The sequence below is a fragment of the Calonectris borealis genome, chromosome 3 (assembly GCF_964195595.1).
Source record: "Calonectris borealis chromosome 3, bCalBor7.hap1.2, whole genome shotgun sequence".
Taxonomy (NCBI): Eukaryota; Metazoa; Chordata; class Aves; order Procellariiformes; family Procellariidae; genus Calonectris; species Calonectris borealis.
The window spans coordinates 5,144,725-5,171,522 of record NC_134314.1 but is presented as its reverse complement, the minus strand read 5'-3'; the positions used below and the strand labels follow the sequence as shown (position 1 = coordinate 5,171,522).

The 26,798-nt window shown below is 43.4% G+C and overlaps 1 protein-coding gene across 1 annotated transcript; it reads left to right on the top strand.

Annotated features, from left to right (window-relative positions):
* Nucleotides 1-246: 246 nt before the first annotated feature.
* Nucleotides 247-26,798, top strand: TFAP2B (transcription factor AP-2 beta). Its single transcript, XM_075144881.1, has 7 exons — nucleotides 247-327; nucleotides 4,924-5,382; nucleotides 10,617-10,677; nucleotides 18,578-18,797; nucleotides 21,352-21,470; nucleotides 24,110-24,251; nucleotides 26,328-26,798. The coding sequence occupies exons 1-7, from the start codon at nucleotides 247-249 to the stop codon at nucleotides 26,626-26,628; spliced, it is 1,383 nt and encodes a 460-aa protein (XP_075000982.1). The 3' UTR covers nucleotides 26,629-26,798.

Below are 26,798 nucleotides of genomic sequence, written 5' to 3'. Positions count from 1 at the left end.
TATATATGTGTGTATATGTATATATATAGTCATATATATGTCCGTAGATATATGTAACTATGTAACAGATAATGTTTTTTACTATCCGATTGAGGTAGACTTCTGCAGCCTATTGTTTCAGACAACAGATATAAGTTGCGATGGAAGAGGAACGTCGGATTTGGTGTCTGTCCCCCATTTCCAATTATAGATGGATCATTACAGACAGAGAAGTACTGAGAATCCAGACATCTGCTCTTCACATGAATGCACTCACCTCCTAGAGAACAGCCTGCCATCATGCTCTGGAAACTGGTTGAAAATGTCAAGTATGAAGATATCTATGAGGTGAGTATATAATATGCATATGAGTAAGAGAGTATATGTATATTTAAATATACGTATAGTATATAGATACAGGCATGACTATATAATACATATATAGCTCTACATATACATATAGGCAGATCTAGAGACGCATACACCAACACACACAAGTATAAAGACGGGAAACCAAGAGTAAATGCTTAAATGCTTATTTATTTGCATATTTGTATTCAGCATGCCAAGTCCTAAACTTTTTTTTTTTTCATGGAAAAGCTGTTTGATGCGATTTAAAACATCAAAGAAATGATCGGGGGAGTGGAATGAGGCAACTTAAAGGCAAGAGTTTGATTGTTTAGACCTCGAATTAAATATAATTCGATTAAATATGGACAAATGTCGAGGAAAAAAAGCTGAAAATAGAAGAGAAACGCAATCTGGTATCCAGGGACTGGATACAATTCTTTCTTTTCTGTCATTCTTTTATTTTTTATTTTGCAATTCCAAGCTAAGCTCAACCTGAATTTGGAATTTTTTTCTTTTTTTCACAATCGGATACGGTTTTTCCGACTTTTTATACCTATATGGCAGTAGATAAGATGTGAATGTATACATATACTCGCATTAATTAAGCGGCACATACATTCTTGCACGTATGTGAGTACACACACCCGAATAGATACATTCAAAGGCAGTTCCGCGTAGTCCGCGGACACGAAAAGTTGTGTGCTTTATTCAGATTTTCGAGGTCAAAAAGCAGACAAGGAAAAGAAAAAAAAAAAATATCACGGCGCAAACAGCGCGAAACCTTTCTTAATTTTGCACGGTTTCCTGACCCGGATCTTTCCCAAACGGGCTCCGCGAATGCATTTCTTGTAAGTTAACCAGCGTGTTGGATTTGCTCCGAAACGGGAAAAAAGATGTCTGAAGAAAGGCGCTCTGCAAAATTATATTTTAATTTTTTTATTATTTTTATTTTTTAATTTGGGGGAGGCATTTGCATGGCGATGGTGGGGAGGCGGGGGGGAGATTTTCAGAAGGGCGCAATCCTCCAGCTCCAGCGCGGGGACTGCTCCGAGGGGCTCAGTACCGGGCAGGGGCTGGGCAGGGGCCGGGTACCGGGCAGGGACCGAGTACCGGGCAGGGGCCGGGGCGGCCGGGAGCGCACCGCGGGGAAGCGCCGTCGGGGCCGCGCCGGCCCCAGCCCCGTCGCGCCGCCCGCAGCCCTCCCTCCCCTCCGGGAGCGCGTTCGCACTTACAGCGGGGAAACTCCCGAGAAAAGCGGAGAAAGAGGCAGAGGGAGGGCACAGCTCCGGCTTTTCACGGCCGGAGAAAGGACGGGATGGAGGGAAGCGGGGAGGGTATCCGCCGGCAGCACAGGAGAAATGTCTCTGCTCCCAAAAGCTGCCGTCAGGCTAATTATCAACTGGCAAACCCCAGCATATGCAGAATGAGCACGGCCCGGCGTGTGTGTGTGTGTCTGTGTGTGTCCCGCCGGCGATCGCCAGCCCGCTGAGCCCTCGCTGCTTTTCCCTCCCCGTCCCCAGGCACAGCCCGGCCATTGTCTCTGCCCGCAGCAGCAGGCGACAAAACATCTCCCCTCCCTGGCCAGCGAGGTCGGGGAATGTCGGGGATATCTTTTTTTTTTTTTTTTTTCTTCCCCGACCCTCTTTTCGAAGGGGATTTTTAAGCCGCTGTGCATTTTACGGACACTCGTGTTTCTAGATTGCCGTGGGAGAGAAGCAGGGTTGGGGGAGCGGTTGGGTGGGATTTGGCTGCGGGCGGGGTATACCCTAACTTGGGTGTGCGCTCCAAGTCATTTTGTAACGTGTAGCCTTTAAAAAAAAAAAAAGAAAAAAGAAAAAATATTGTTGTTGATTTTTTTTAAGAGCTGAAGCTCTTTAGATTTATCTTAAAAAAAAAAAAAAAAAGGAAAAAAAAAGCGTTTCTCTCCTTTCCGATCTATAATTAACAACAAGATGGTAGGGGCGTCTCAGCCACTTAAACTGAATCTGTTCTTAAAACAAAAGTGTGTGTGTGTGTGTGTGTGTGTGCGCGCGGGGGGGGGGCTGCTCTGGGAAGTGTGAGTCTATTTAGGAAGGAACGTAAGTTGAACTTTAACAGAAATGGCAGACAGTCCAGTTGAACGGGTTCCTGCAACATCAAAAAGGTTTTATATCGCCCCTGGCTTTGCCTCGAAACTATAAATTTACTATCCTTTAAAATTCACTGCATACATTTTACATTTGGGTGAAAATCGGGATATATATATACTTTTTTTTTTTTTTCCCCATATCGGGCGGGAGGAACAGGATTCAGAAAAAAAGTGGAGCCCAACTTAGCGCAGATTCAAGTATTTATTTGCCTATTGCGAATAAATACGATCTGTAATATGCACCAGAAGGGCTGAATCTCCGCTGTAAATAGACATATATTACAGTGACTGCACATTTCTTCTTCCATCTCTTTAAAAAAAAAAAAAAAAAAGGAAAGTATTAGAAAAGCTTCTATTTCCTCATTATTTGTTAAAAAAAAAAGAAAAGAATAAAAACTACAAGAACAAAAACACCGAAGGCAATAATTCCTCGTATTAGGAATGTATAATTAAATGTAAAAAAAAAAAAAAAGAAATATGTTTTTTTCTTCTTCTTCGCCTCTAGCATTGCTTCATCTCACTTCCTTGCTCCAGCTCAGCAGAGTCTACTTTCCGCATCTTCCTCCGCGCGAGTTAATTGAAGTTATGCCTCTTCCTTGCTAAACTTTTTCCCCCCTCTCCCTCTCCCCAAACTCTGCCTCTGCCAGCCCCCCTCTTCTGATTACATCTAGTAATTCTCCACTGAATGAACGTCATTTACAATAGTAGGGGAGCTCTCGAGCTGGCTGCCAGCTTCACGCTCCATTTGGTCCTGCATTCTCCCTTTAAAGTAGTCGTGTAATATTAATAGTCATGAATATCAATTATTATGAGGCGGTGTAGAGAAGGAAAGGGAGGAAGGGGCAGCGGAGCAGTCTGAGCCTAGCCTTGGGTTGAAGAGGATTGTATTTGGGAGCTCAAAGGGAAAAAAAAAAAAAAAAAGGAAAAAAAAAAGGGGAAAAAAAAAAGCAGAGAGGGAGGGGTAAATCATATATGTAGATAGAGGTTTCCAGGCTCGGTTTTGGGGGCATTGGTCTTTTTTTTTTTTTTTCCTTTCTTTTTTTTTTTTTTTTTTTGATGGATAGACTTCGAAATATCTCAAGCTGTTCTCCTGTGTCCAACACGTCCCTTTGCAGATCTCCTTGATATTTTTCCCTCCAATTATTAGTATTATCACCATTATTTTATTTTTAGCTATTACAAGACTTTTTTTATTTCCAGATGTTAGTCCACACCTATTCCGCCATGGTGAGTTTGGATCCATGTTGTACTAGAATTGCATGTTCTCTCTCTCTCTCTCGATCTGTTGTCTCTCTCTCTCCCTCTCTCTCTCTTTTTAAACGCCTTTGGCTTGGTAATTTAGCACAATAATTGGAGGAGGCTTGCAGCTGCTTCTCCCTTTTTGCATTGTGTGTTCTCGATTTGAGCTAGGGGAGTTTGGGGGGGGAGAGCAGGGGAAAAAAATAAACTTTTTTTCTTTTTTTTTTTTTTAAAAAAAAAACCATGTGTGCCATTGCTTGTGGGGGTTTCAGCTCCACTTTGTGGAATAGATATTTTTCTTGTTTACTTTAGCCTCGCAGCTTCAGCGCGATGGAGTTGGACAAAACTCCTCTCCCACCTTTTTTCTGAAGCCTCCATACACTCGACCCCCCCCCGTCCCCCCACACACCCCAAAGACTTTTCATTACAATTAACCCCCACCCCATTCTCCGGAATATAATATTGGAAAAGGAGACAAAAGGCACTGGAAGTTGCTGCAGAAATCATAGCGACTGGATTTGTTCAATACCGATGTTTCATTTTTACTTTATTTGATTTTTTAATTTTTTTTTTTTTAAGGGGTGGACTTTCTTTATACAAAGAGCTCCCATGATTTTTGTTTTGTTTTTTTTTTTTTAAGTCCTTTCTCGGACAACTTCTTACCTCGGAGTCCTCCGAGAAGTGCAACTTTCCTTTTGCTCTTTTCCACGTGAAGATGGGTTGGTGATTTTGAGTTTCAGGACTTCAGCAGAGGGAATAAACAGATGTTTGGAAACTTTAGGCAGGACAAGGGGTGGGTGGTTTGGAGCCATGGGTGGTTTTGGGGTTTCTTTTTTTTGTAGTTGTTATTATTTTTTAACTTTTGGTTTTATTTGGTGGGGCTGCTGGACGGGGAATCGCATTACTGGACTGAAGTCACAGACCATACACGCATATGGAGCACCAGTCCTACATTTTTGATTATGACATTTAGCGTTTCTCCCTCACCCGCCCCCTTCCCCCTTCTCGATAGTTATTTGGAATAGACACAATCCGGGTGCGAAACGCTGGAACATTTCTAACCCGCGACGGGGGAGGGGGGGAACATCTGAACCTTAGTTTACAACTGTTTACATTTTTAATTTATTTTATTTTGGGGTGGGTTTGTGCTTCTTCTACTCTTTTTTTTTTTCCCTCTCTCTAAAAGGTCCTCTTTTTTTCTTGTTTTCATTTCATTCCGCTTGTAGGACCGGCATGATGGAGTGCCCAGCCACAGTTCCAGGCTGTCCCAGCTGGGATCCGTCTCCCAGGGACCCTACTCCAGCGCTCCTCCGCTCTCTCACACCCCATCCTCGGATTTCCAGCCGCCTTATTTCCCACCCCCCTACCAGCCTCTTCCTTACCACCAAAGCCAGGACCCTTACTCCCATGTCAATGACCCCTACTCCCTAAACCCCTTGCATCAACCCCAGCAGCACCCCTGGGGACAGAGGCAGAGGCAAGAGGTGGGATCAGAAACCGGGTCACTGCTGCCACAGCCTCGGGCCGCCCTGCCCCAGCTCTCGGGACTGGACCCCAGGCGGGACTACCACTCAGTAAGGAGGCCAGATGTCCTTCTACACTCAGCTCACCATGGCCTTGACTCCGGCATGGGGGACAGCCTTTCTCTGCATGGCATCGGACACCCAGGGATGGAGGAGGTCCAGGTAAGGCACGGCGTTTCTTTCTCCTGGGCAATGTAGATGCCTTCCAGGCTTGAACCCCCATCCCTCGGCTAGAAAAGATCAGTGAGGGGTTTACAGCAATATTGGTGTGGGTTACCATCCTCTTTCTGCACTGGAATTATAATTGTGATACTCCCCCTCGCTCACGTTTTCTTTTTTTTAAAAAAAAAAGAAAGAATTTATATCATCGCTGTCACGCACAGGCTCTGCTTGGTAAACCCTCCCCTACATGGCAAGCCAGCGGAGTGCAGGGGGAAGGCAGAGAAGCTGCTCTAAATATTCCACGTGTTTCAAAAGCTGCCAGAGTTTAAGCCTGGCTCTTCAAATTCCAGTTATTTCCCATGCAGTCTCAGTTCTCCCCCCCCCAACCAATTTCCTGCAGTTCAGGGATTTTGATGAAACTGTCAAATTACTACATTTTTCATCCAGGAGGGAGGGCAAATATAAACAAAACCCAAACCCAAACCAATAACCGGTGATCAGGAACAAACCACCCCCCCACCCCCCTTTTTTTTAAGTATAGTTGCTAGGGTAGCACTCATTTTACATAGTTTTATTCCCTCTTTTGGGTAACAAAGGAGTTTCACCGGGCTCAAAGCACAGTATTTCCCAGCCTTCTCCCATCCCACGCGAAACTCATCATCACGTGTTATTTCCTAAAAACCAGAAAGGTCCTTAACAGCTTCGGTGCTGGGGTGGTTTGCACCTTGCTGGAGCAGGGCATGGGCAACCGGTGGGGACCCCCAAGCCGGAGACTGGAGCCTCCAGGGACCAGGTCTTAAATTAGGCTTTACTAGTCGGGATTTGGGAGTTCCCCTCCACTCCTTTTTTTTTTCCCCAGAGTTATATATCATATATATCATTTTTACATGTGTGTGTGTATATATATATATTTAGACCCGGGATAAATAAAGATATGGGCCATTGGATAAGATACGGACTTCAAAGTTACAGAAAGGGAAAAAGAAAGGAGAAAAGAGGAGGATGAGAAGGAAAAAAAAAAAAGCCGTGAAAAAGGATCCTGCTGAACGTTATAGGAATCAGTGGCAGAGAAGCAGAGGGGCTGTTTGCGTTGGCTGGAGGCTTGTCTTAGGGCTTCACGGGAAAATCTCCGAGCTTCGCTGGGGCGAGTTGCTTTAGAAATAGAAAGGGTTTTTTTTTTCTGGTTGGATTTGCTCCTGCCTCCGAGCTCAGTAGCCGTCGGGTCGCTGGTTTCTGCGGGTTTCCAAGCTGGTTTTGAGACCTGGGGGCAGCCCCTGACCCCCACGGGCGCGATGCGCAGGTCTCGTCTCGCATTCCTGGCTCAGACCAACTGGCTTGCAGGTCAAGGCGAGTTTTACCTCTGTGAATGCAGAAAGGGGATCGCTCTCCTCCTTTCGCTCTATAACCGATAGACTAAGTTCTGTTAGTGCTTTGATATTTACACTTTCCTCAAAGAAAAGCCAGTAGTTGTTGTGCTATTGTGAGAAAGAGAGAAAGAGAGAGAAGAGGAAAGGAAAGGGAAAGAGATAAAAAAGAGAGAAGGAAAATGAAAATATAAAAGGGAGAAAGCGTGAAAGGAGGGGGAAGAAAAAGAAGAAAAGATAAAGAGAGAAAGAAGAGAGGGAAAGGAGGAAAAAAGATAAGGGAGAGAGAAAGAAGGAAAGAATAAAAGGGAGGGAGAGAGAAAGAGAGTGAAAGAGAGAAGGAAAGAGAATGAGAGAATGAGAGAAAGAGTGAGAGAAAAAGTGAGAGAATGAGAGAAAGAAGAGGAAGGAAGGAAAAGTCCTGCTCAGCTCAAATAAGTCCTGCTCAGCTCTCCCTCCTTTTTCCAATAAAACATCCCTTCCGCGGGCAGGGCACAGCACTGGCGGAAAGTGCCTCCCCCCGAAGGCTCCCAGCGCAGCGCTGCGCCCCGCGGCCACCCGCGACCCGCTCGCCCAGGCGGGCCGGGGCCGGGCCCGGGGCCGGGATGGGGTTGGGGATGGGGATGGGAATGGGGATGGGGATGGGCCGGGGCAGGGGCAGACGAGGCTGTGAGCCAGCAGGGCTGGGGTTCTTGTTTTGCGGTGCTGAGGCCGCGGGAAATGAAACAGGCCCTTTATTTCTAAAAGTTTGGTCTCAGGCTGGGGGGGAGGAGGGGAAGAGGGAGAGGAGGGTATCCCAAGGAGAAACACGTGAAGGAAGAAGTGTCCAACTGCAAGTTAGCACAGGCAGGAGGGAAAGCAGCCCAATACTCGCTCCTACCGTTCAGCGTTTTCTATTCTTGTTCCCCCACTAGTGACAGATGAAGTTGGGCAGTTTTCCACCCTGATTTTTCATACGGATTTATTCTAGATTCAAGTAATCTGTTCTAGCTACAGGGATTCCTATTTAGGCTACATATAGTTATTATCCACTAACACTGGAGAGAATTTCCAGGAAGCGTCTCAAATTTTTTTTTTTTCTTTTTCAGTAGTCCAAAAAGTTGAACTGATATCTAGGTATATAGTTGGATCAAGATGTGTCTCTTTGCTTTAGCTGATGCATGCCTGATCAAATACGTGCCATGCGAATGGGTTGGGCTGACAAGGGAAAATGAGACAGAGAGAGTGCGTGACAGAAAGAAACAGTGGTTATTTTATAAACACCAAATCCAGGCCATGTGTGAGCCATTGTCCAGGGGTAGAATTAAGTGATTGTAACACGATAGTGCTCTGTTATTGTAAACAGGACGTATTGTATTGCTATTGCTGCTCTTTTCGAGAGGAATTTCTAATCTGCGATTTACAGCCCTCAGACAGGGAAGCCAAGACCTACTTATTGAAAACAAATTTGCATCATCTAATAAGGACTCTGAAAAACACCACTGCAATCCCAGTTTCTGGGGTTTTTTCCCTACGGCTTGGCAAAAGTAGGGTTTTACTAGTAAAAGATACAATAAAGAAAATATACAGGGGAAAATCCAGATTCTCTAGACTCTTTAAAGGGAAACAAAAAGATCAGTCTCTGGGGTTTTCTCTCAGATATATCCATAGCTGTTAAATAAGGTGTATATATATGGTATACAGGAAACTCCGTGCTATCAGATTATTGGAGGAGGGGAGGGAGGAGAATCTTCCTCTCTAGATTTTCTAAGTATATCTGGAAACTCATCACCTTTCCCCTCCCTGCACACACACCTCCACTCCTCCTCCTCCTCCTCCTCCTCCTCCTCCTCCTCCTCCTCCTCCTCCCTCACACTGCCGTCCCCGCTCCGACGTGCTAGCTAGAGACACGGAAAGTTAAGTTGCGCCAAAACACCCAAGTCTCTTATAAAGTAACCCCTGGTATCACTTTTAACTAAAGAAGTCTAGTAATTAAAAGTCTGAGTTGTTTTTCCACGTTTCCGCATGCAGTCCTAATTAAATCTTTACGATCCTCTCTGTGACTATTAACTGCCAGCATGCTGAGCGAATATCCTGTACAAAAACCCAGCAGGAGGGCGTAATTAGATAGAAAATCAGACAGGAGTCTTCTCATTAACTACAACAACTAACCCACGTTGCTGATGGAGCGAGCGGAGTGCACGCACACACATAAAGCCTGTGCACAGCCATCGACTCCAGAGATAAGGTGAGATAAGGAGGGAAAATAAAAAAAAGAAAGGGAAAGATGGCGTTTCATATTTACCTCCAGTTCTGTGCCGTCGAGGTGCACGCCAGCAGGCTGCAGGATTTGCTCATCATCCCTCTTTGGGAGCTGCTCAGGGAAAGGAGGGAAGACTTTGTAATTTTATTTTGTGCCCTTTAGGTATGTAGCCTATTGATTATGAGAGAGAGACACAGCCGTGCACGAACACGCAACATAAGGAATCGCTGTGTGTGTGTGTGCGCGCTCGTTTGAGTGGGTATTCAAAGAAAAGAAAAGGAAAGATCTTCAGAAAATATTGTTCCGTCACATTTTTGGGAGATGTAATTTTCTCCTAAATCACATTCCATCTTGAACGTCTCTGCTGAACAGAGAGAGAGCCGGAGATAAGGGCTGGATGCGGAGAAGCTCAGCCTCTCGGTGCAGCAAAGATAAAGTTAAAATAATAGGGAAGAAAATAATTGCTTTGTTGTAAAGATGTTTTCCTTATCAGGGAAGAAATGTGACAACTCCCCAAATATGCAATAACCCCCCAAACACTAAATAATAAGAAGAAAAATAAAATAAGAAAACCAAGAAACCCACAGGTCCTCCCTTTCTCTGAAACCCAGAATTTACCCTAAAACGGAACCTGTCGTAATTTTGCAATAAATTGCTCTTATGACACCTCTTCTCTTTGGGAGATGATTTTGCTGTGCTGACCGCAGATTCAGCGGTAATGTTTGTTTGTTTGTTTGTTTGTTTGGGTTTTTTTTGTATATCCCACTTTCGTGTTGAGAACTGAAACCCAACATTTGCTCTGTCCTCTGTGCCCCTCTTTGTTCTCTTCCCTGCTAAAGAAGTTAATGCCTTAATAACAGGTGTGCTTCTAAGCGGGCTGAAAAGAAAGGGAAAAAAAGGGAAAAAAAGGCTTTGAAAAGGAGATGGGGAGACTTTTCTAGGCAATCAATGTAATAGTTCATACTTTTAATAATGTATATTCCTGCTCCCCCCTCCCCGTCCCCACTAATTCAGGACATGGAAGCAACCTCGGGAGCTGTAAATCTCTTTCTGCTTGCACCCTGTACGATGTGGGCGTTGCGCTGCACTCCGAATTGCTCAGGCTTTAATTAAAAGTCCATAATGTAAACTATTATATATAAAAAGTAAATGGCCCTTGAATTATTAAGATGTAGCAGGGTTAAACAAACAAACAAACCAAAAAAAAAAAAGGGGGGGGGAGGGGAGGGAGAATTTAAGTTGTCCTTAATCGTGTTCATTTATGTCATGCAATAGATCTTGCAGATGTTGCCCAATTGCCAGATTTTCAAAGGAAGAAATATAAAGCTTTATCGAATGCAAAGAAGTCTATGTGATATCTATGTTTTATAAGATAACAAAACCACTATTGCACCCCATATGCTTCACACTTCTTTTTTTATTAGAAGACTATATAATTTGTAAGAATTTCATTTCCTTGTCGATTTGGGGGAATAATAATAACAATAATAATAATAAAAAAATCCCTCCTCCCCTAGTGAATTAATATAAATGGAAATAACAGAAACTCCAGTTTGGAATGACATGATTTATGTACGCGATTCTTTAATATCCAGTCAATTTGAATAGTGATGTTTTTATATCCACAGTCAGTTGAAGATGCCAATAACAGCGGTATGAACTTATTGGACCAGTCTGTCATTAAAAAAGGTATGGATTATTCCAACAAGCTAGACAAACTTTTACTGTGTAGCAATATCTTCGTGATATATTTTTACTTTGGGGCAATTAATTTATCCGGGAAGCAGGCATACATGGCAGCAAGATGAATAGTTGATTGGATCGGCAGATAGAGTGAAGGGAAAAGGAGAGAGATGTGAGAGGAAAAGTTGATATCCCCCCTCCCCCGTCCTTCAAAGGCTTTAATTACACAAATGCTCTCAAATGGAGCACCCCATGCTCAAATGCAATTTCCACGGGCCCCCTCCTTTTTTCCCCCCATAGTCCTCGTTGGGGACCCCTTGGCTTTTAATGGAGGAAGGGGGTTGATTCCCTTTGGGGCTTAAATGCATTTCCCAGGCGAATCAAACGTGAAGGGGAGAGAAACAAATGCCTATGGAAAGGCAGCCCCGACCTCCTTCCCCCCTTCCTCCGCGAATCCCCCCTTCCCCATGCCCATTTTTTAAATCTTTCTACATATGCGCACATGATTTAGTGTAACTGCAGAATCACCCCATACTGTTAAAGGGAATGTGATATTAACAAATGTTTGCAGTCTCTTGTACAGCTGTAAGCAAAATAATTAACTAATTAAACTAATTAAATGTAATTACAATAACTCATTTTGGGCGTATTGCAGCTGCTTAATTTTTTTACATTTCTCTGACAGTCACTCGAAGATGCTTGGCGATTAGTGTTGTGTTATGCTGATAGACATTAAACAGATCACACACTGCAAATGTAGGGAAAGCTATCTTTAATTATCTAAGGAGTTTCTATTTCTAGATTCAATTTTAAGTACCAGAGATGAGGCTTAGAAATGCTGTCCCTTATGCTTACTATCAACAGCACTTATCTCCAGGTCCTTATTATTTGTCAAATGCGCACAAATGCTTTAATAGAGATGATCTTCTAGAACGTAAAGCAAAATAACAGGGAGGGTGTTTATTTAAAATGTGTTCAAGGCAGCATGAGGTCCTTCCGTGTATTTATTGTTTTTTAATTTAAATCTTCATGTACAGTCTCTCTCTCTCTCTCACATACGATCAAGTCCTAGTTATTTGAGGGAGGACAGATGAAAACTTGAAGACCGCTTGGCAGCATCATTTATGACCACCGGTTGAAAAGTCGAAGGTGTTTTTGAGAAACAGAAAGTTACTTACCTTTAAAAAAAAAAAAAAAAAAAAAAGTTGTTTCTCCTGGTTTAGTTCAGTTTGAATGTTCAGTAGGTTTTGTGCTCAGGGTCTGTAACCTGATGGCTTCTGGTTGTATTTTTTTCTTTTTTTCTCCTCACTCTCGTCCCTCCTCCTCCCCTCCCCGCCCCCGCTTGACACCTCATACACGGTGTTTCCTCTTGGGTGTATTTGATTAATTGGTGCTTGATTTGTGGTCGAGAGACTTCTCTCTAACATTGGTCTGTGCTCGCATTTTCCTTTCGCAATCTGTTTTGTTTTGTTTTTTTTCGCAAAACACTTTTCTGTTGATCACCCAGTCCACAATACTCTTTTGCCCCCCTCCCTCCGCCTGTGTCTCTCCCTCCTTCAGCTGACGAGGACAGCAGAGACATTTAAGGTGCCTGCTGAGTGGTACTGTTAGATAGCGAGCAGCACTAAAATGTGAATGTTAATAATTTTATGTATAGATTTAGGTGTGCTTATTGTGTATGGGCATTGCGACGGCCCCAGGTCGAGCAGCTGCCGCACACACAGCCCCACATAGGTGGGATTACATGTGCCTATTTGCAGCCATCAGAAGAGAGACTCTGAGTTTATCCATGATGAACAGGATACATATGCACTTTGGAAATTAGGTTACTAAAAAAAATCCTGAGATTCGTCTGCAGCTATTTTAAAGTCAACTGTAGCAGTATTTTCTTTCTTAAAAGTAATGCTGAGCTCTAAGAAACTTTCCAGCATAAAGGAATATTGGGAGCTCCGTTTCTTTTTGCACAGCAAGTTTTCTGGGTGCGGAGGAAGAGAAATGGGTAACAAATAGTAGGTCACATTTGTGGCAGACAATATTTAATCAGGACGAGAGAAGGATCAACACAGAGAGGGTTCAGTATCAATTTCGCTTTGTTCCCTGCAGTCTGTAGCTGTGAGGATGTACTTTGAAGTAAGAATAAGTTATTTAAACTCTGTAAGTCGTTATTGCAGGCTGATGGCATAGATAGATAAGACAGGTAGGTATTGACTGATTTTTGTGCGGTGGATCACTCCCCGTGATACATATTTGCTAGACGAGGACTGGAGGGGGTCTACTTCACCAAAGCCTAGCTTAGTGCCTAAAATGCTTTAATTACAATGTAGTGGAAAAAGTATGATGTGGACTTGAAGTCTAAACTTAATTATATCATCCAGACTGTAAGTGTCTGTTGCTTTATGGTCTTTCAGGCCTGCAGAGGGAATTATCTATCTATGCAAAAAGATTGCCAAAAATATTAAGGAAATTATATAGGGGTTCATACACGGCTATCGATTTATCTCGCGTATCGATCCCGCACAATAGATTACATATACAGAGTCTCTTGTTATGTTTGCTATCTGAGCTTACTTGACATTTCTGAAGTAATTTAGTTAAGAGGAAATGAGTTGTTCCCAGTAGAGAGAGCAAACGAGTGGAGTGAAGGTAGCCAGCGTGATAAATGGCTCTTTCATTTGGAGATCTCCAGAGCTCGTTTAAGGCTAATTTTCTGTATTAGCCCCCTTTGAGCTATTAATGCAATAGGCAGGGACCGTGGCCCCTCGTCTCTTAGCTGCCCCATTAGAGCAAGCATTAAGCTACCAAGCCTGAACTCTACTGTGGTGGTGGTGGTGGCAGTGAAATAATGAAAGGTGCTTTTTAAACTCTCTTAATCTAAAGTGGCAGAGGGTGGTTAATACGATTTGAAGGGGGCTGGTCAATGAACAATCAATAAACTAATAATGAGAAGGATGCGGTACATTAACAGTCTAAAAATCCAACGAGACATTAAAAAATCATCGTTAACTCCTAGTTCCATTAAGATTTGGGTGGTGGAAGTGGGAGGGAGGGAGCCAGATAAATCATCAAGATGATAATAACCACCAAGAGCATTAATACCAGATTTAACTCGGCTTTAAGAGCTTACCGGCTCCCCGTTTTGAGGCCTTTCCCTCGATTTCTACTGAAATGAAGGGAAGGTTTTCCGTGTGTCAGGAGTAAAAGATCGGGTCCCCTTGTCAACTGCTCATCTGAAATTTGCTTGGCACCGAAAGAAGTTGTCCTCTTGCAAAATCTTGCGTGGCCCAAGTTAATTTTTTGTGACTCTGGGGCACAGTCAGTGACCTTAAAATTATTCTGATGTATTTATTTACTTTCAGCTGTTTCTGACGATCGTCTGCACACTCACATCTGATTTAGCACGAAAGGCCATTTTAACCCTAACACCTTAATTCATTGTCTCCTTGCAACCACCTTGCAACCTTGCTCTATTGTTCATATTATTTTAAAGAAACATATGAAAGGAGGTGTCTTAACAGTTTTTTTTTTAACTCTTAATAATACAGCATAAGATTCCTCCCCAACCCCTTCCTGAAGTATCCGGATAAATGATTAACTGAAAACCACTCTGGTCTCAGCTTTTCAGGTGATAGATCTGGGAATCGGAGATGTTGCTTCGCTGCCACTCAGTTTCGTGCTTTTTCCTGGATTACCCATTGAACCTTATGATCCACTTTAATTGAATGCAAAACAATTTCGAGGGAATACATTTCACTTTGAAATTTAGTCCCAGCTTTCAGGGGCAAGGGACTGCGGTGGGGGAGAGGGAGGGGGGGAGAGGAGGAGACGAGAGGGACAGGAGGGAAGGGAACATGAACACACACTTTCTGTATTTATTCATTGAAATTAAAATAAGAACCGGGTCTTTCAGTGGCAATGGGTAAGACTTTGTTCCCAGACTTTCTAGGTTTGGCTACAAAGTCAGACCCAATCATCATTAACAACAAAGTTCTGTTATAATGGACAAAGAACTTTTTACTCATTTCAGGCCCAGTAGGCAGATAAAAAGATTTGAAGGCAGTTTGATAGCTGATTAGTAATAAGTTTGTCCATGATGTTTGTTAGTAATAAATATAAGAAATATTTGTTCTGATTAATTGATTGATTGACTGATCGACTGTCATATTATTCACCGGGATTATTGCAACGATATCTGTAGCTTAAAGCCTCGTTACTCAGCTATTTTCAAGACGTAATTCTATCTATTTGTTCTTTTTTAGTGTTGCTGAAATGCCCTTTTATTTCCATTTCCTCTTGTCCGTGTCTATTTGTGCGCCTTTTCACCCGTTTGTGGAGAGCAACCCAACAGAGAACCACCACCACCACGGAAAAAAAAAAAAAAACAACCCAAACCCTAAGACTTAATGTATGCACAGAAAATTGTAAACATGTAAAGAACTGAAAGCTTCACGCTGAGTTTCGCCATGCTCCATTTCCCCACCATTTCCTGCTGTCGTTTTAAAGCGATCTCACTCATCTAGAGATCCCGTTTGCAGGAACAGTATGCTTATAATTACTAACAAATCAAGCGGCTACTGTTGCTCTCCCGGTTTATTGATAAGCTGAAGAGAAATGGAAGGGGGAGAAATGACAAAGAGGCTGGAAGTAACCACAGGAAGAGAAAGAGAGAAAGAAAGAGAGAAAGAAAGGGATAGAAAAGGAGAAAGAAGTAGAGAAAAAAAGAGAGAGAAAGGAGAAAGGGACAGAAATAAAGAAAGAGAAGGCAGAGATTTGGGAAGGGGGAATTATGTATTTGGGAATGCTTACGTACACACAACAAATAGAGTTTGGGAATGAAAGAAAATCGAATAGTTTCTGCTGGGAATAACAAGAACTAAATGGGGTAAAGTTACAGCAGAAGTGGTGGGGACGCTGCGTATATCCGTGTGTGTTGTTCTGTATTATTACAACAGTTATGGCAATCCCTAACCAACTGGGAAAGTTGACAACGACTAAAAATATACTGTGCCTTACAGTTTATTTACATACACGCAGGGATTTGACACATGCAGCTGCACACACGGACGTGTATATCTCTTCACCCACTAAAACCTCCACGTGATATTATCTCTGGTAATGCCTGGGCTATATCTGGAAAGCTATAGCCATGATAAACATATAGATATGATATAGATAGAGATAATTCATTCCATGGCAAACACTTTTTTGAGGCAGCATTAGGTAATTTACAGAAGATATAGAGTCTAGATAGAATACATCTCTCTGAAGCTATGAAATTGCAATAGATATGCTTACACCGCCTGGTAAGCCTCTAAAATGGGTTTAGAGTTATTAGGCTCCAACTGATGGGTATGCTCATACGGTCCTTTTCGAGGAGGCAGTGGTAGGAACAAAAGCTGAGGAGCTCTCAGCATAGCTGGGAAGGGAGCCAGCCTGCTTCCCAAAAGCAATTTGCAAGGGGGGGGGGGGGGGGGGGGGGGAAATACTGAGCACGTGAAAATCCATATTTCAAAGGTTAACTAATGTAATGAGTGCTCCAAAAGGCCAAAGCGAGTGGGGTGAGGTACATTTAAGCGTTGCACGGGTCCCTCTCTCTTTAGTGAGTTTGGACTAAGATCAGATGGTCGTGGAATTGCTGCCTCTTGTTTAATTTCTCAGTTCACTGGACAGTGACCTGATAAACTGGTCACTAAATATAGCCACTGTAAAGGTGTACTCGAACCACTGAGCCCGTGTGTTTGTCCGAAGAAAAAAAATGCCAGTCATGAAAATCTGTCTGGTGGCACTGCTTTAATCTAACTCTTTTTTTTTTTTTTTAACTTTTTCTTGACGCTTCACTCGAATGACGTTGCAGAACATCGTGCATTAAATAAGTGATATCTCTATGTATAATGGGAGGAGAGGGAGAGAGAGAGACTTTTTTTTTTGTCTGCCAGTACTACATCTGACACCCCAAACGAGTCCCCTCCTACAGAATCAATGGCAAAAATCCTATTAATAGCAACGAAAGCAGGAGCGGGCCTCTAACTCTTTTATAACTGTTTCTGTGCCGTTCTCAAACTATTTGAAACCGCCTTTATGAGCTGCATAAAAAGCCTAACTAAAAATAATAGAGAAATAGGAATCCATTTCACTTTCCGATTCCCTGGAGTAAAGCCACTCAAAATAATTTGTTTATACTGGAGACTATATACAAGGCATATGAAGCAATATGTATATCTAAAATCGACATGCCTTTTGGTTTTTAGCTGTTATAGAGATTTTATTGTGGGGGTCTGGTCTGGCAGTAGGAAATGATCTGTAATAAAAACAGTGAAACACGGTTGTGTCTATTCCATACACTGAGGTTATAAAATTGGCAATTGCCCAGTAGTTAGCACTTGGTAATATATTAGGATACCCGATCTTATTGTTTAGCAGCTCCAGACGACTTAAATATCCCCTCAACCCTAATGGTTTGATTCTCCAGATATGTTGCAAATAAACAGGGTTTTTATGACTTAACTGACATGTATTATAACTACCTAAATAGCTGGCATATGTGCATAATAGAACCCTATTATTTGCCGAATTGGTTTTGCAATTGATTGAGTGGAAACGGGAGACTGTGAAGTAGTATCTGCTCGACGAGGGTGTGTAATCAATTAGTCTTCTCCTCTGAAACATGCCCGGACTCTATCACCAGCAAACCCCCAATTTCAGCCTATATTTTCTATAAGGAAAGGCATGTTGCCTCGATTCCGAGAGGAAGCAGCAGTAGCAGCTGTCAGCTCTTATTAACTCCTGCATAAAACATACCTTAAGTACGGTTTGTTATCAATTACTTGCAGAAATGAAACAACTGGGAAAATGCAGCGAGGCTCCCTATAAATTAAAGTGATTGGTTGATTGATTAGAGCACCTGCTGTAAATCATACCAGTTACACACAATTATGAGGGAGCTATTTAAGTTCATTTGTAAACAAAATTCATGTCACGGGGGAATTGCTCTCATTTTTTGTTTAGCCTTTTTTGCTGTTTGTTTATTTCTGAGCGTGTCTGGTTGTTATTATAGGAATTTGTTTGTTATAATCCCCTCGGTTACTCTTAAAATAACCTTACTAGTTTCTCAGAGAAAAGAAATATTTCGTTTTACCCTGGACAGAATAAGATGTATTTATTTTGTTTAGTTTCGCTTTATTGTTCTGTTTTGATTTTTTTTTCCCCCATAACTTCCTTTAAATATGTGTTACAGTAACTAGAACAGCTTTATTTAGGGGTGGGAGAGTTCCTACTACTTCACGGACGGCACAATATGATCAAGGTGGCGAACGCCATAGTTAGACCAGATTTTTTTTTTTTTCCTGGTGTTCATTTTTCTGAAGGAAAAGACTCCTTTTATTTCATAAACCAGACTTAATAAAAACACAAAGCAATAACAGAGCTGTCTTCTGGTTGCTGTGTCCTCCAGCCTTGATACTTATTTAAGACAGCAATTCCCTTCGTGTAGTGAATTTATTCCTGGCTCAGCTTAGCAGTAATGGAAACATTAGCAAAAAAAAGTAAATTTTCCTTTTTTTTTCCCCTCCAGAAAGGCGCTGTCCGTTGTACAAAAGGCATCGGGGGGCTCTGGGTGAGACACAGGCTCAAACCCGAAAGTTGCCAGGTGCTTGCCAATATGTATTTTATTTCCCAATGATCAAACCCTGCATAGAGGCTGTACTGCACCACCCTTCTCTCCATCCATCATTCATGGAGCAGTTTCCTAGAGGTTGGGGGAGCAGCACCCTTTAGGTTGCTGGAGGTAGCCAGAGATTCAAAATTCCCTTTCATTTTGCTGTTCTGTGCATGTCAGAGAGACTGTGGTTATCCTGTACTCCTTCGTGGCATGATGGTTTCTCTTTCCCCTCTTCCCCTTTTCTTTCTCCAGTTCCGGTTCCTCCAAAATCTGTTACTTCTTTGATGATGAATAAAGATGGCTTCCTGGGTGGAATTTCAGTCAACACCGGAGAGGTGTTTTGCTCTGTACCTGGCCGCTTGTCTTTGCTTAGTTCAACTTCAAAGTATAAAGTAACTGTGGGAGAAGTTCAAAGACGCCTTTCTCCTCCAGAGTGTCTGAATGCATCCCTCCTAGGAGGAGTACTTAGAAGGTAAGAGACTGGGGCGAGTGGGTGAACATGCCCTTGTGTGGGCATCCATGCGTGCACCAGAAATATTTGGTCAATGGTAAAGATGTTTGCAAATATGCATTGTTTTTACTGTCCTAGCATGTGTGTGTAACGTTCAGGATAAGGTGAAAATATGCTGTATTCAGACACTGAGATGAACATGGGGAGACCAGAGAAAGATTTGGCCTTGTACATTTTCTATCAAAGCATCTCAAAATGAAGGAACTGAGACAAGAAGTTTTGTCACTCTTGTACATGCACACACTTTCTATCTTTTCTCCTTCTCCTCACACTTCTCTCTTAGCAAATGGACAAAATAAAATGCCATGATGGGCATGTTGCCGTTGGATGTTGCAGGATGAACTGGATGTATTTCAGGACCTGATGTATTTCTAGGGATTTCCTAGGTAAATCCATGAATCTTCTGTATGGCAATAAGATAAGGCAATTATCATGGTCACACAAGACATTATTGAAATTAGCAGGGGATTAATAGGCAACCTGTAAGGTAGGTAAGTACCCGACTAAAGAAAAGCCATCAACAGATAGTTTTGAAAGTCAGAAACTTAGTGCTTCATCTAGAGAAGGTTGCTAGAGGAATTACTCCCAGTTGGTCCTGAGGCCTTTGTTGTTTAACATTTGTGCAAATCACCCACTAACGTCCCAGTGGATTTTGCTGAAGACCTCAAAATAGTTGGCATTATTGATACTGAGGAAAAAGAGGAGCGAGGGATAACCTGGAGGCCTGATTGCCACTCCATCATATCAAGAGAGGGGTCGTGCATTTAGGTACCAGCAACAAGAATTTAAGCTCCGAGGTCATCAGCTGGAAAGACTAACAGGAGAAAGGCCTTTATCTTCTTGACAGTGACTGAAGGACTGTGATTGTCAGTATGACTCGTCTGTAAGAAAAGTGAGCTAAGGCTCTATCTCCGGTCAGAACAGGGAAGAAGTCATAATATAATATCAGGTACCAGTTCAAGCCAATGGAAAGCTGAGAGGGGATAAGACTTCATTTTCTGCATGTGAGGTATACACCAAACTGGAAGATGAAGCATAACTTCGAGACAGAAACAAATTCAATTAATTTGGTCCTGAATAAGTTTCAGATAATGTTTAAAAGTTGCTAATCTTAGAGAAGGAAATATCTTGCCAACTCCTGTAACAGCAAATGGGAAACGTTGACTCTAAGGTGCTTTAAAATGAAGTTGTTGTTTGGGTTTGGGGTTTTTTTTCCATGCAAAAAAAAATTCTATGATGATGGCAGGGGCTCCAGCTCTGTGTCTGGAGAGGAGGGGGAAAGTCCTGCTACATGCAGTCAGTCACCCAAAAATACACATGAGAATTAGGGTCTCCTAAAATAGATGCTGTTCCACGTGAATGTCTGTAATCAATGTTCAGCTGTGATCCTTGCCAGTGAGAGCAGCAGAGGTTTTACTTACAGATGCTAACCTGCCTGCTCGTTCTGTACAGCTACAAATGGAGCAGGGAGAACATCTGAGAGATGCACTGTAGAAAATACAATTATCAAGGTAAAGAAACACCATTATTGAACTTCAGTGGATTTCTGGAGATGACCCAAGCCATAATCATTGGCTGCTGCTGACTTCAGTTCCTATCTTGAATCTAAATTTTAGACAAGCTTTTGGTTCAGAGCAGATGAAATATAGAAAGCTGCTCTCTTGCAGTTCTGCCATCTAGCCCTACTTACTTTGATATAAAATAGTGGGAAGCCAGTCTGGCTTCTCTGTCGTTTCTGGTTTCCTTTCGCTAAGTGTGACTGCTAATTCTTAAACAAATTTTAAGTAAGAACTAAGAGATATTTGGGATCTTAGGTGCCAAAACTCTCCCTGATTTCACAGGTGGCAAGATTGCATCCCTGGGGGTTTACATATGTATAGGCGTCCGAACAATAGCCCACCTATAGCTCACTCATCCTTTTATTGTCCTTATCAGTAACCTCCGACAGATATTCAAATCTCCCTTCAGGCAACCAATTCCCTCTGTATAACGCTCCCTGCCTTCAGGTGAGCCCTTCCTCTCAGCATCGCCTTTCGGCACAAGAACGCGCTCACACAGACGCATGAAATGGTTTAATAAGTATTTTCCTCCTTTTCTATTTATCCACAGGCACACACATTCTCCCTTCGAGCCTTTCGGGCTCTTTCCTGGAATAACTGAGGATTTAATTCTCCTCCTCCACCTTTCTGCCCATCTCCTCACTCCATCTTAATACAAGTTAGTGTCATACAGTAGGAACCCATTGGCTCTCTAGATCAGAACCCTGTCCATTAATTATTACTATCTGGCATTATATGATTTCCCTGGATAAAACAGGGAGAAAAGTGGGTTCATCCCCACTCCCACCCCTGGGAGAAATTAAGTAAATCTCGGTAAACCCGAGCAGAAACCAACACACCCGAAGTCCTTAACGTCGAGTGAAAACCCTCCCAGGCTCCACTGACTGCACAGACTAAACGTTTCTTCCAGGAACACTGCGGGGTTAATCACGATGTTAATTTCTTTGCAATTCTAGAGCCAAATCGAAAAACGGGGGGAGATCTTTGCGAGAAAGGCTAGAAAAAATCGGTTTGAATTTACCAGCCGGCAGGCGTAAGGCAGCAAATGTCACTTTACTCACCTCCCTGGTGGAAGGTAAGCCGAGGGTCGCAGCTCCCTTCACACCCCTGCCTGCTCTGAATTCGTGTCTGACATTTTACGAACAAAAAAAAAAAAAAAGAGAAAGAAACAACTTTCGGGATCAGGTGGGAAAACCTTGCAGAGGTGAAATCCAGGGCGGGTTAGGATGAACACTGGCACGGTTGAGGATCCCATCCCCAAAAATGAAGTCACTGGCTGGAGGGTCATTCATCCCTCTTGGTGGCAAGAATGAGGTTGTGTGTGTATGTGTGTATACATGTGTGTGTATACATGTGCGTATATGTGTGTGACTCTGCAGGGCAGTCCCGTTCCTCATTGCTATTCATTTCCAGCCTGTGCTCTCCGACCCCACGTCTGCTCCATCCTCCCGTTAATTCGCTCCTCCCGAGCTTATTTATGGCCACTACAGGACGCTCAGTGAAGAAAAATAATATAGATTTTTTTTTTTTTTTAAAGAAATCGGAGCAATTGAAGAGTCGCAGAGCGCGGTTTACCTTAAGGTGGCTAGAAGTGAACAAAGAGACAAGCTATTCCTGAGGAAGGAGAGAGGGAAGGGGGCACTGAAGTTTCACTCATTTCAAGTCGTTTTGGTGTTCGGCGTGCTTCTTTGATTTGTTGTTACTGTATTGAAAAGCAAAATTTAGAGCCACTAATATGTTTAGGATATGTGTGTGTTTATGCTAAGAGAAGCTGGACCTTTTCCAAAAAACATAACCGGAATAGTATGGATGCAATTATGAATTATATGTATCTGCATTACACATACACACCGAGAGGCGTATAAATAATCCACTTATCTCTTCTGCATATAAGCATGCATAAACATTTGTGCTAGATATTAACTTTTCAACTCTTTTGATTGAGTTATGTGAGCGATAAGACCTTACCGCATGCAGAGCTGAAGGCAGGCTCGCAAAAAGACGGGGGCTGATAGAAACGAGCTCCTCCTGGTACCCGCATATAGGTTACGCCTAGTGTGCAAAGCGCAGAGGAGGTTACGGATATAGGGTCGCGCTATAGGAGACGTGAAGCATTTCGGGTGTGACAACTGCCCTTTAGCAGTGGGGTTAGTGCAGCTTCACCCCCCCGGCGTGTGTGAAACCCGGTGCACCCTGCTCACAGCAAAATCAGCCTCTCCCCGAAGCTGGCTTGGGGTTCAAAAGCTTGCGCGGTTATATAGTGATGCTAAAATGTGTCAAGTGTGCAGTAAGGTGTACGTTACCCTCCTCTCCCCTGATTTCCTTACAAATCAACAGTTTATCTTGAGAGAGCTCCCTCCTTTTGGAAGAAGCTGCACCTGCTGGATGGAGATTTATCTTCTTTTCTGCCACCAGCCAGGCTTTAGCGTTGCTGCTATTGTATCGCCCGGAGCAGAAACGCTCCGGCCAGCCCCGGCCGGGATTACCCGAGCGGTGCCCGGGGGGACCCTGCCCGGCGCAGGGTGACGGCGGCGGGGACTCCCCGGGCTCCGCCGGGTGCCCTCGCTTTCGTTAAGCGGTTTGGTGATTAGCGAGAAGCCTTGGAAAGCAGAAGATGACGTTGGAAAGCAACTCTTGATCGTTAAAAATAATATGGTCCCGGAGTTATTAGACATATCTGGTTTGCGTGTTGGAAATCTTCCCCCTGGTCCCTCAGGCGGTGCTTTAAAGGGTTTAATGCTTTATTCTAGAGGGGCTGAGCTATAATCTGGTGGAATCCCCCTAGAGTCGGAGGGGTTTTTTTTTCCTCCTCTTTTCCTCCTTTCTTCAGCTACTGTCTTCTTCTTGTGAAATAAAGTACATCAGTAGGAATTGGATGACACGAACCTCTGGAGGCAAGAAACCTGAAACCAGGCAGGCAGGAAAAATGACAATTAGAATTAGAATAATTATTATTTTTCACAGAAAAGGTTGCCATTAGTTGCTATCCTTCTACCGGGCAGAGAGGAGTTCCTGTTGCATGATGGTCAGTTAAGAAAGTAGATTAATAATTTCCATCGGACGAAATGCAGTTATCGCCATCATTTTACAGATGTGGCGATAATTGTGATAATGATGCCAGTGCTGTCTGTGCGTGTATAAACAAGTGTGTATATAACGTCCCACAAAGAATTGACATTAATATTAACATTATATCCACGTCTGTAAAATTTTGGACAGTGTTCTGGTGTATTGAAACAGGAATGGTTTCTTAGCTCTAAGGGAAGTTTGGATCTTTCTGTCTTTCGGGATTTAAGTTTCCCCTCGCTTTTCTTTTTGGCCCAGTTCATTTGAAAGTGTGTGTGTGTGCGCGTGTATGTTATGTGTGTGTATGTATATGTGTGTGTACTTTTCCCACGGTTCTGCACAATCAGCTGCTTGGGTACGTACCACCACAAGTGCGTTGTAGCAAAGAAAAATCTCATCAGCTGACAATCTGTCCCGTAAAGTTGCTTCTGCCCCCAAAATAGGGCTTGTGGAGGGAAAACACATAACCTGGAGCCTGTCCCTAAGGGATGTTATAAGGTTTCTAAACACGGCCCGAAAGAGCTGGTCTCTCCTGGAGGGAGCGGTGAGCAGCAGCCCGGTGCCGCACGGTGCCCGGCAGGTCGGAGCCAGCCCAGCCCGGGGCCGGCGGTGCCCGGAGATGTTAATGCCCCTTCTCGTTCCCTCCAGGTGAGGCCGTTCATTTAGCTCGGGATTTTGGGTACATCTGCGAAACGGAGTTCCCAGCCAAAGCTGTTTCTGAGTACCTGAACAGACAGCACACGGACCCCAGCGACCTCCACTCCAGGAAAAACATGCTGCTTGCTACAAAGTGAGTGCGAAGTTGACTACCCCCCTTTTCTGCCCTCCCCCGAGAAAATCCCCCCCCTCCTTAAACCCTTCCTCTGAGCTCGTTTTGAAAGCAGACGGGGTTTCCAGTCCCCAAATTATACCGGCCCCGCGGGGAGGAAGGATGCTCGTATCGGCCTATGGGCAGGATAGACCCTATAGCTTCTGCGTCCCTCTGCAGTGGGGTTTCTGCCAGCACACGCTGTCCCTATAGAGGATGTAGGCGACTGTCCCCTAGCCACCGCACATCATTTCCAAGCCATCCCCAGTTAAAAAATCTTTATGGAAAGGGGACGAAAAGTCTATATTTTGCTTCCACAGCATGTCTGTCTGTCCGTCTTGCTACTCACACACACCTGTTTGTCTGCTACCAAATTGCAATGTCTCTTCCATGCGGTTTAATAGAAAAAATTAAAAAAAAAAAAAAAGAAAAAAAAAGAAAAAAAGGGGAAAAAAGGGAAAAAAAAAAAAAGAAAAAAACCCCCACCACTATGTACTGCTAATAATCCTCGGTTTGGTCCCCCAACCTGTCTCTCTCCCTTGAGACTTTCTAAGTGGATGTGCTGCATCCGACGATTTACGCTTGGATGTGCCTCCCAGGCTACTAACTGGGTGCTTCATAGTTTGCTATGGGTCCTCGGCAGTGGGTGCTTCACACATCTCTGTGTATCTGGCAAAAAAGGGGAAAAAAAAAAAAGAAAGGAAAAAAAAAAACCCAGCCTAAACAGCTCTCATTTATTTCATGCTCTGGGACGTGGCTTGCCTCTGATGACAGTGTAATTTAAAGAAATATATGGAAGGTTGAAAAATCATTTGCTCAAATTTGTCCAGATGTTTTTTAGACGTGATTGGAATTTGATTGCCCTTTTCCGCAGGGTCAGAAGATATTAATGTCCCAGAACTTTAATTGCTCGCAGACCCTGCTTTGCTCTTTGAAGATGTAAAATGTTGGACTCATTACTGTTTGTTCTCCAAATTCAAAGTTTCCTCTCTTGCACTTTCTTAATGGATAATACACATAGAGGTAGACCTTTATCTTTCTGCACCCCCTGAAACCTTTAACCCACTGGGAATTTCAGAGAATTTCAGAGGATGAGAGCTGAACGCCTTTTTTAAGGGTTTCTTTTTTCCTTTCTTTCTTTTTCTTTTTCTTTTTTTTCTTTTTTTTTTTTTTTAATTCTGGCCTTTTTTTCTCCAGTCCCTGGGTAGGCATCTGTCTCAAAGAAACTATTCCTTTGGGAAGCCCACCAGCCCCCAGGGTTTCTACATTGCCCGAGCACCTGTTGACTTGAAGGTCTTTTGGACCAGAGCAATGCAGAAGAAAGTGGGGGGCGGAATTCATTATAAAAATCAAATCTGATTTTTTCAAAGGCGTGGGCAAACAAACAAGAGCCAGATGTCAACTCTGATGTGTTAATTGGGATGCCACCTCCAAAATAAAATAGGAAAAGCTAGTTTTGCTCCTCATGCCATGAATAAGTCAACATGGAGTCCCAAAGTCCTGATTTTTCTTGACAAGGTGGCCCAGCCTGAGCGGTCTCAGAGAAGGCTCCGGTTTGGCCCTTCCCTGCACCATCTCCCTGTGCCACCCAGGCAACGTTGTGCTTTCCTCCAGGAACAGCATCAGTGGGAGCTGCTTTGAGCCAGGGTCAGGCCTCCAGGAAGACGGGTGGTAGACCCATGGTACATCTCCCTTTCAGCCTGGTTCTTTCTAGAGCCACCAAGAGGGGCTGGGTTTTCACAGTGCTTCAGAAGCATCCTTGTGGCTGCCGGAGAGATTTCTATCTCCAAACCTGGGGTTATCCTGCAATTGCAGAAAACCTCTCTCTTGAAGAACATCATCCTGAGCAGGGAGCCGCTGGATCACCATGGCCCATCCCCAAGCCATGTTGGGGGAAAGGAAGGTGGCAAAAAGGTCCTATCCCGGGTCTTGGGATCAGATTTAGCCTGAACCTACCCCTTCCTTCAACCTTGGTTGTCTTGGAGAAGTGTGGGATGAACCTAACCACCGCTTTTCTCTCTCTCTCTTCCTCTCTTTGCCTTTCTCTCTTCCGTGCAGGCAACTTTGTAAAGAATTTACAGATCTCTTGGCCCAGGACAGGACGCCCATTGGAAACAGCCGGCCCACCCCTATTTTGGAACCGGGCATTCAGAGCTGCTTGACTCACTTCAGCCTCATCACTCACGGCTTTGGGGCCCCCGCTATCTGCGCTGCCCTCACAGCCCTTCAAAACTACCTGACTGAAGCTCTCAAAGGCATGGACAAGATGTTCTTGAACAACAACACTGCTAACAGGCACACATCTGGCGAAGGACCAGGTAGTAAAACTGGAGACAAGGAAGAGAAACACAGAAAATGAGAGAGAGAGAGAGAGAGAGAGAGGGGAAAAAAAAAAAGAAAGGAAGGAAAAGAAAAAAGTTAAATAAATAAAAGGAGAAAAGAGAGAGATAATCTTTTAAAACAAAACCGTCTTAATTTTAGCTTTAAAAATACTGGATTGGGCTTTGGAAGAATTCTATTAGGTAGGAC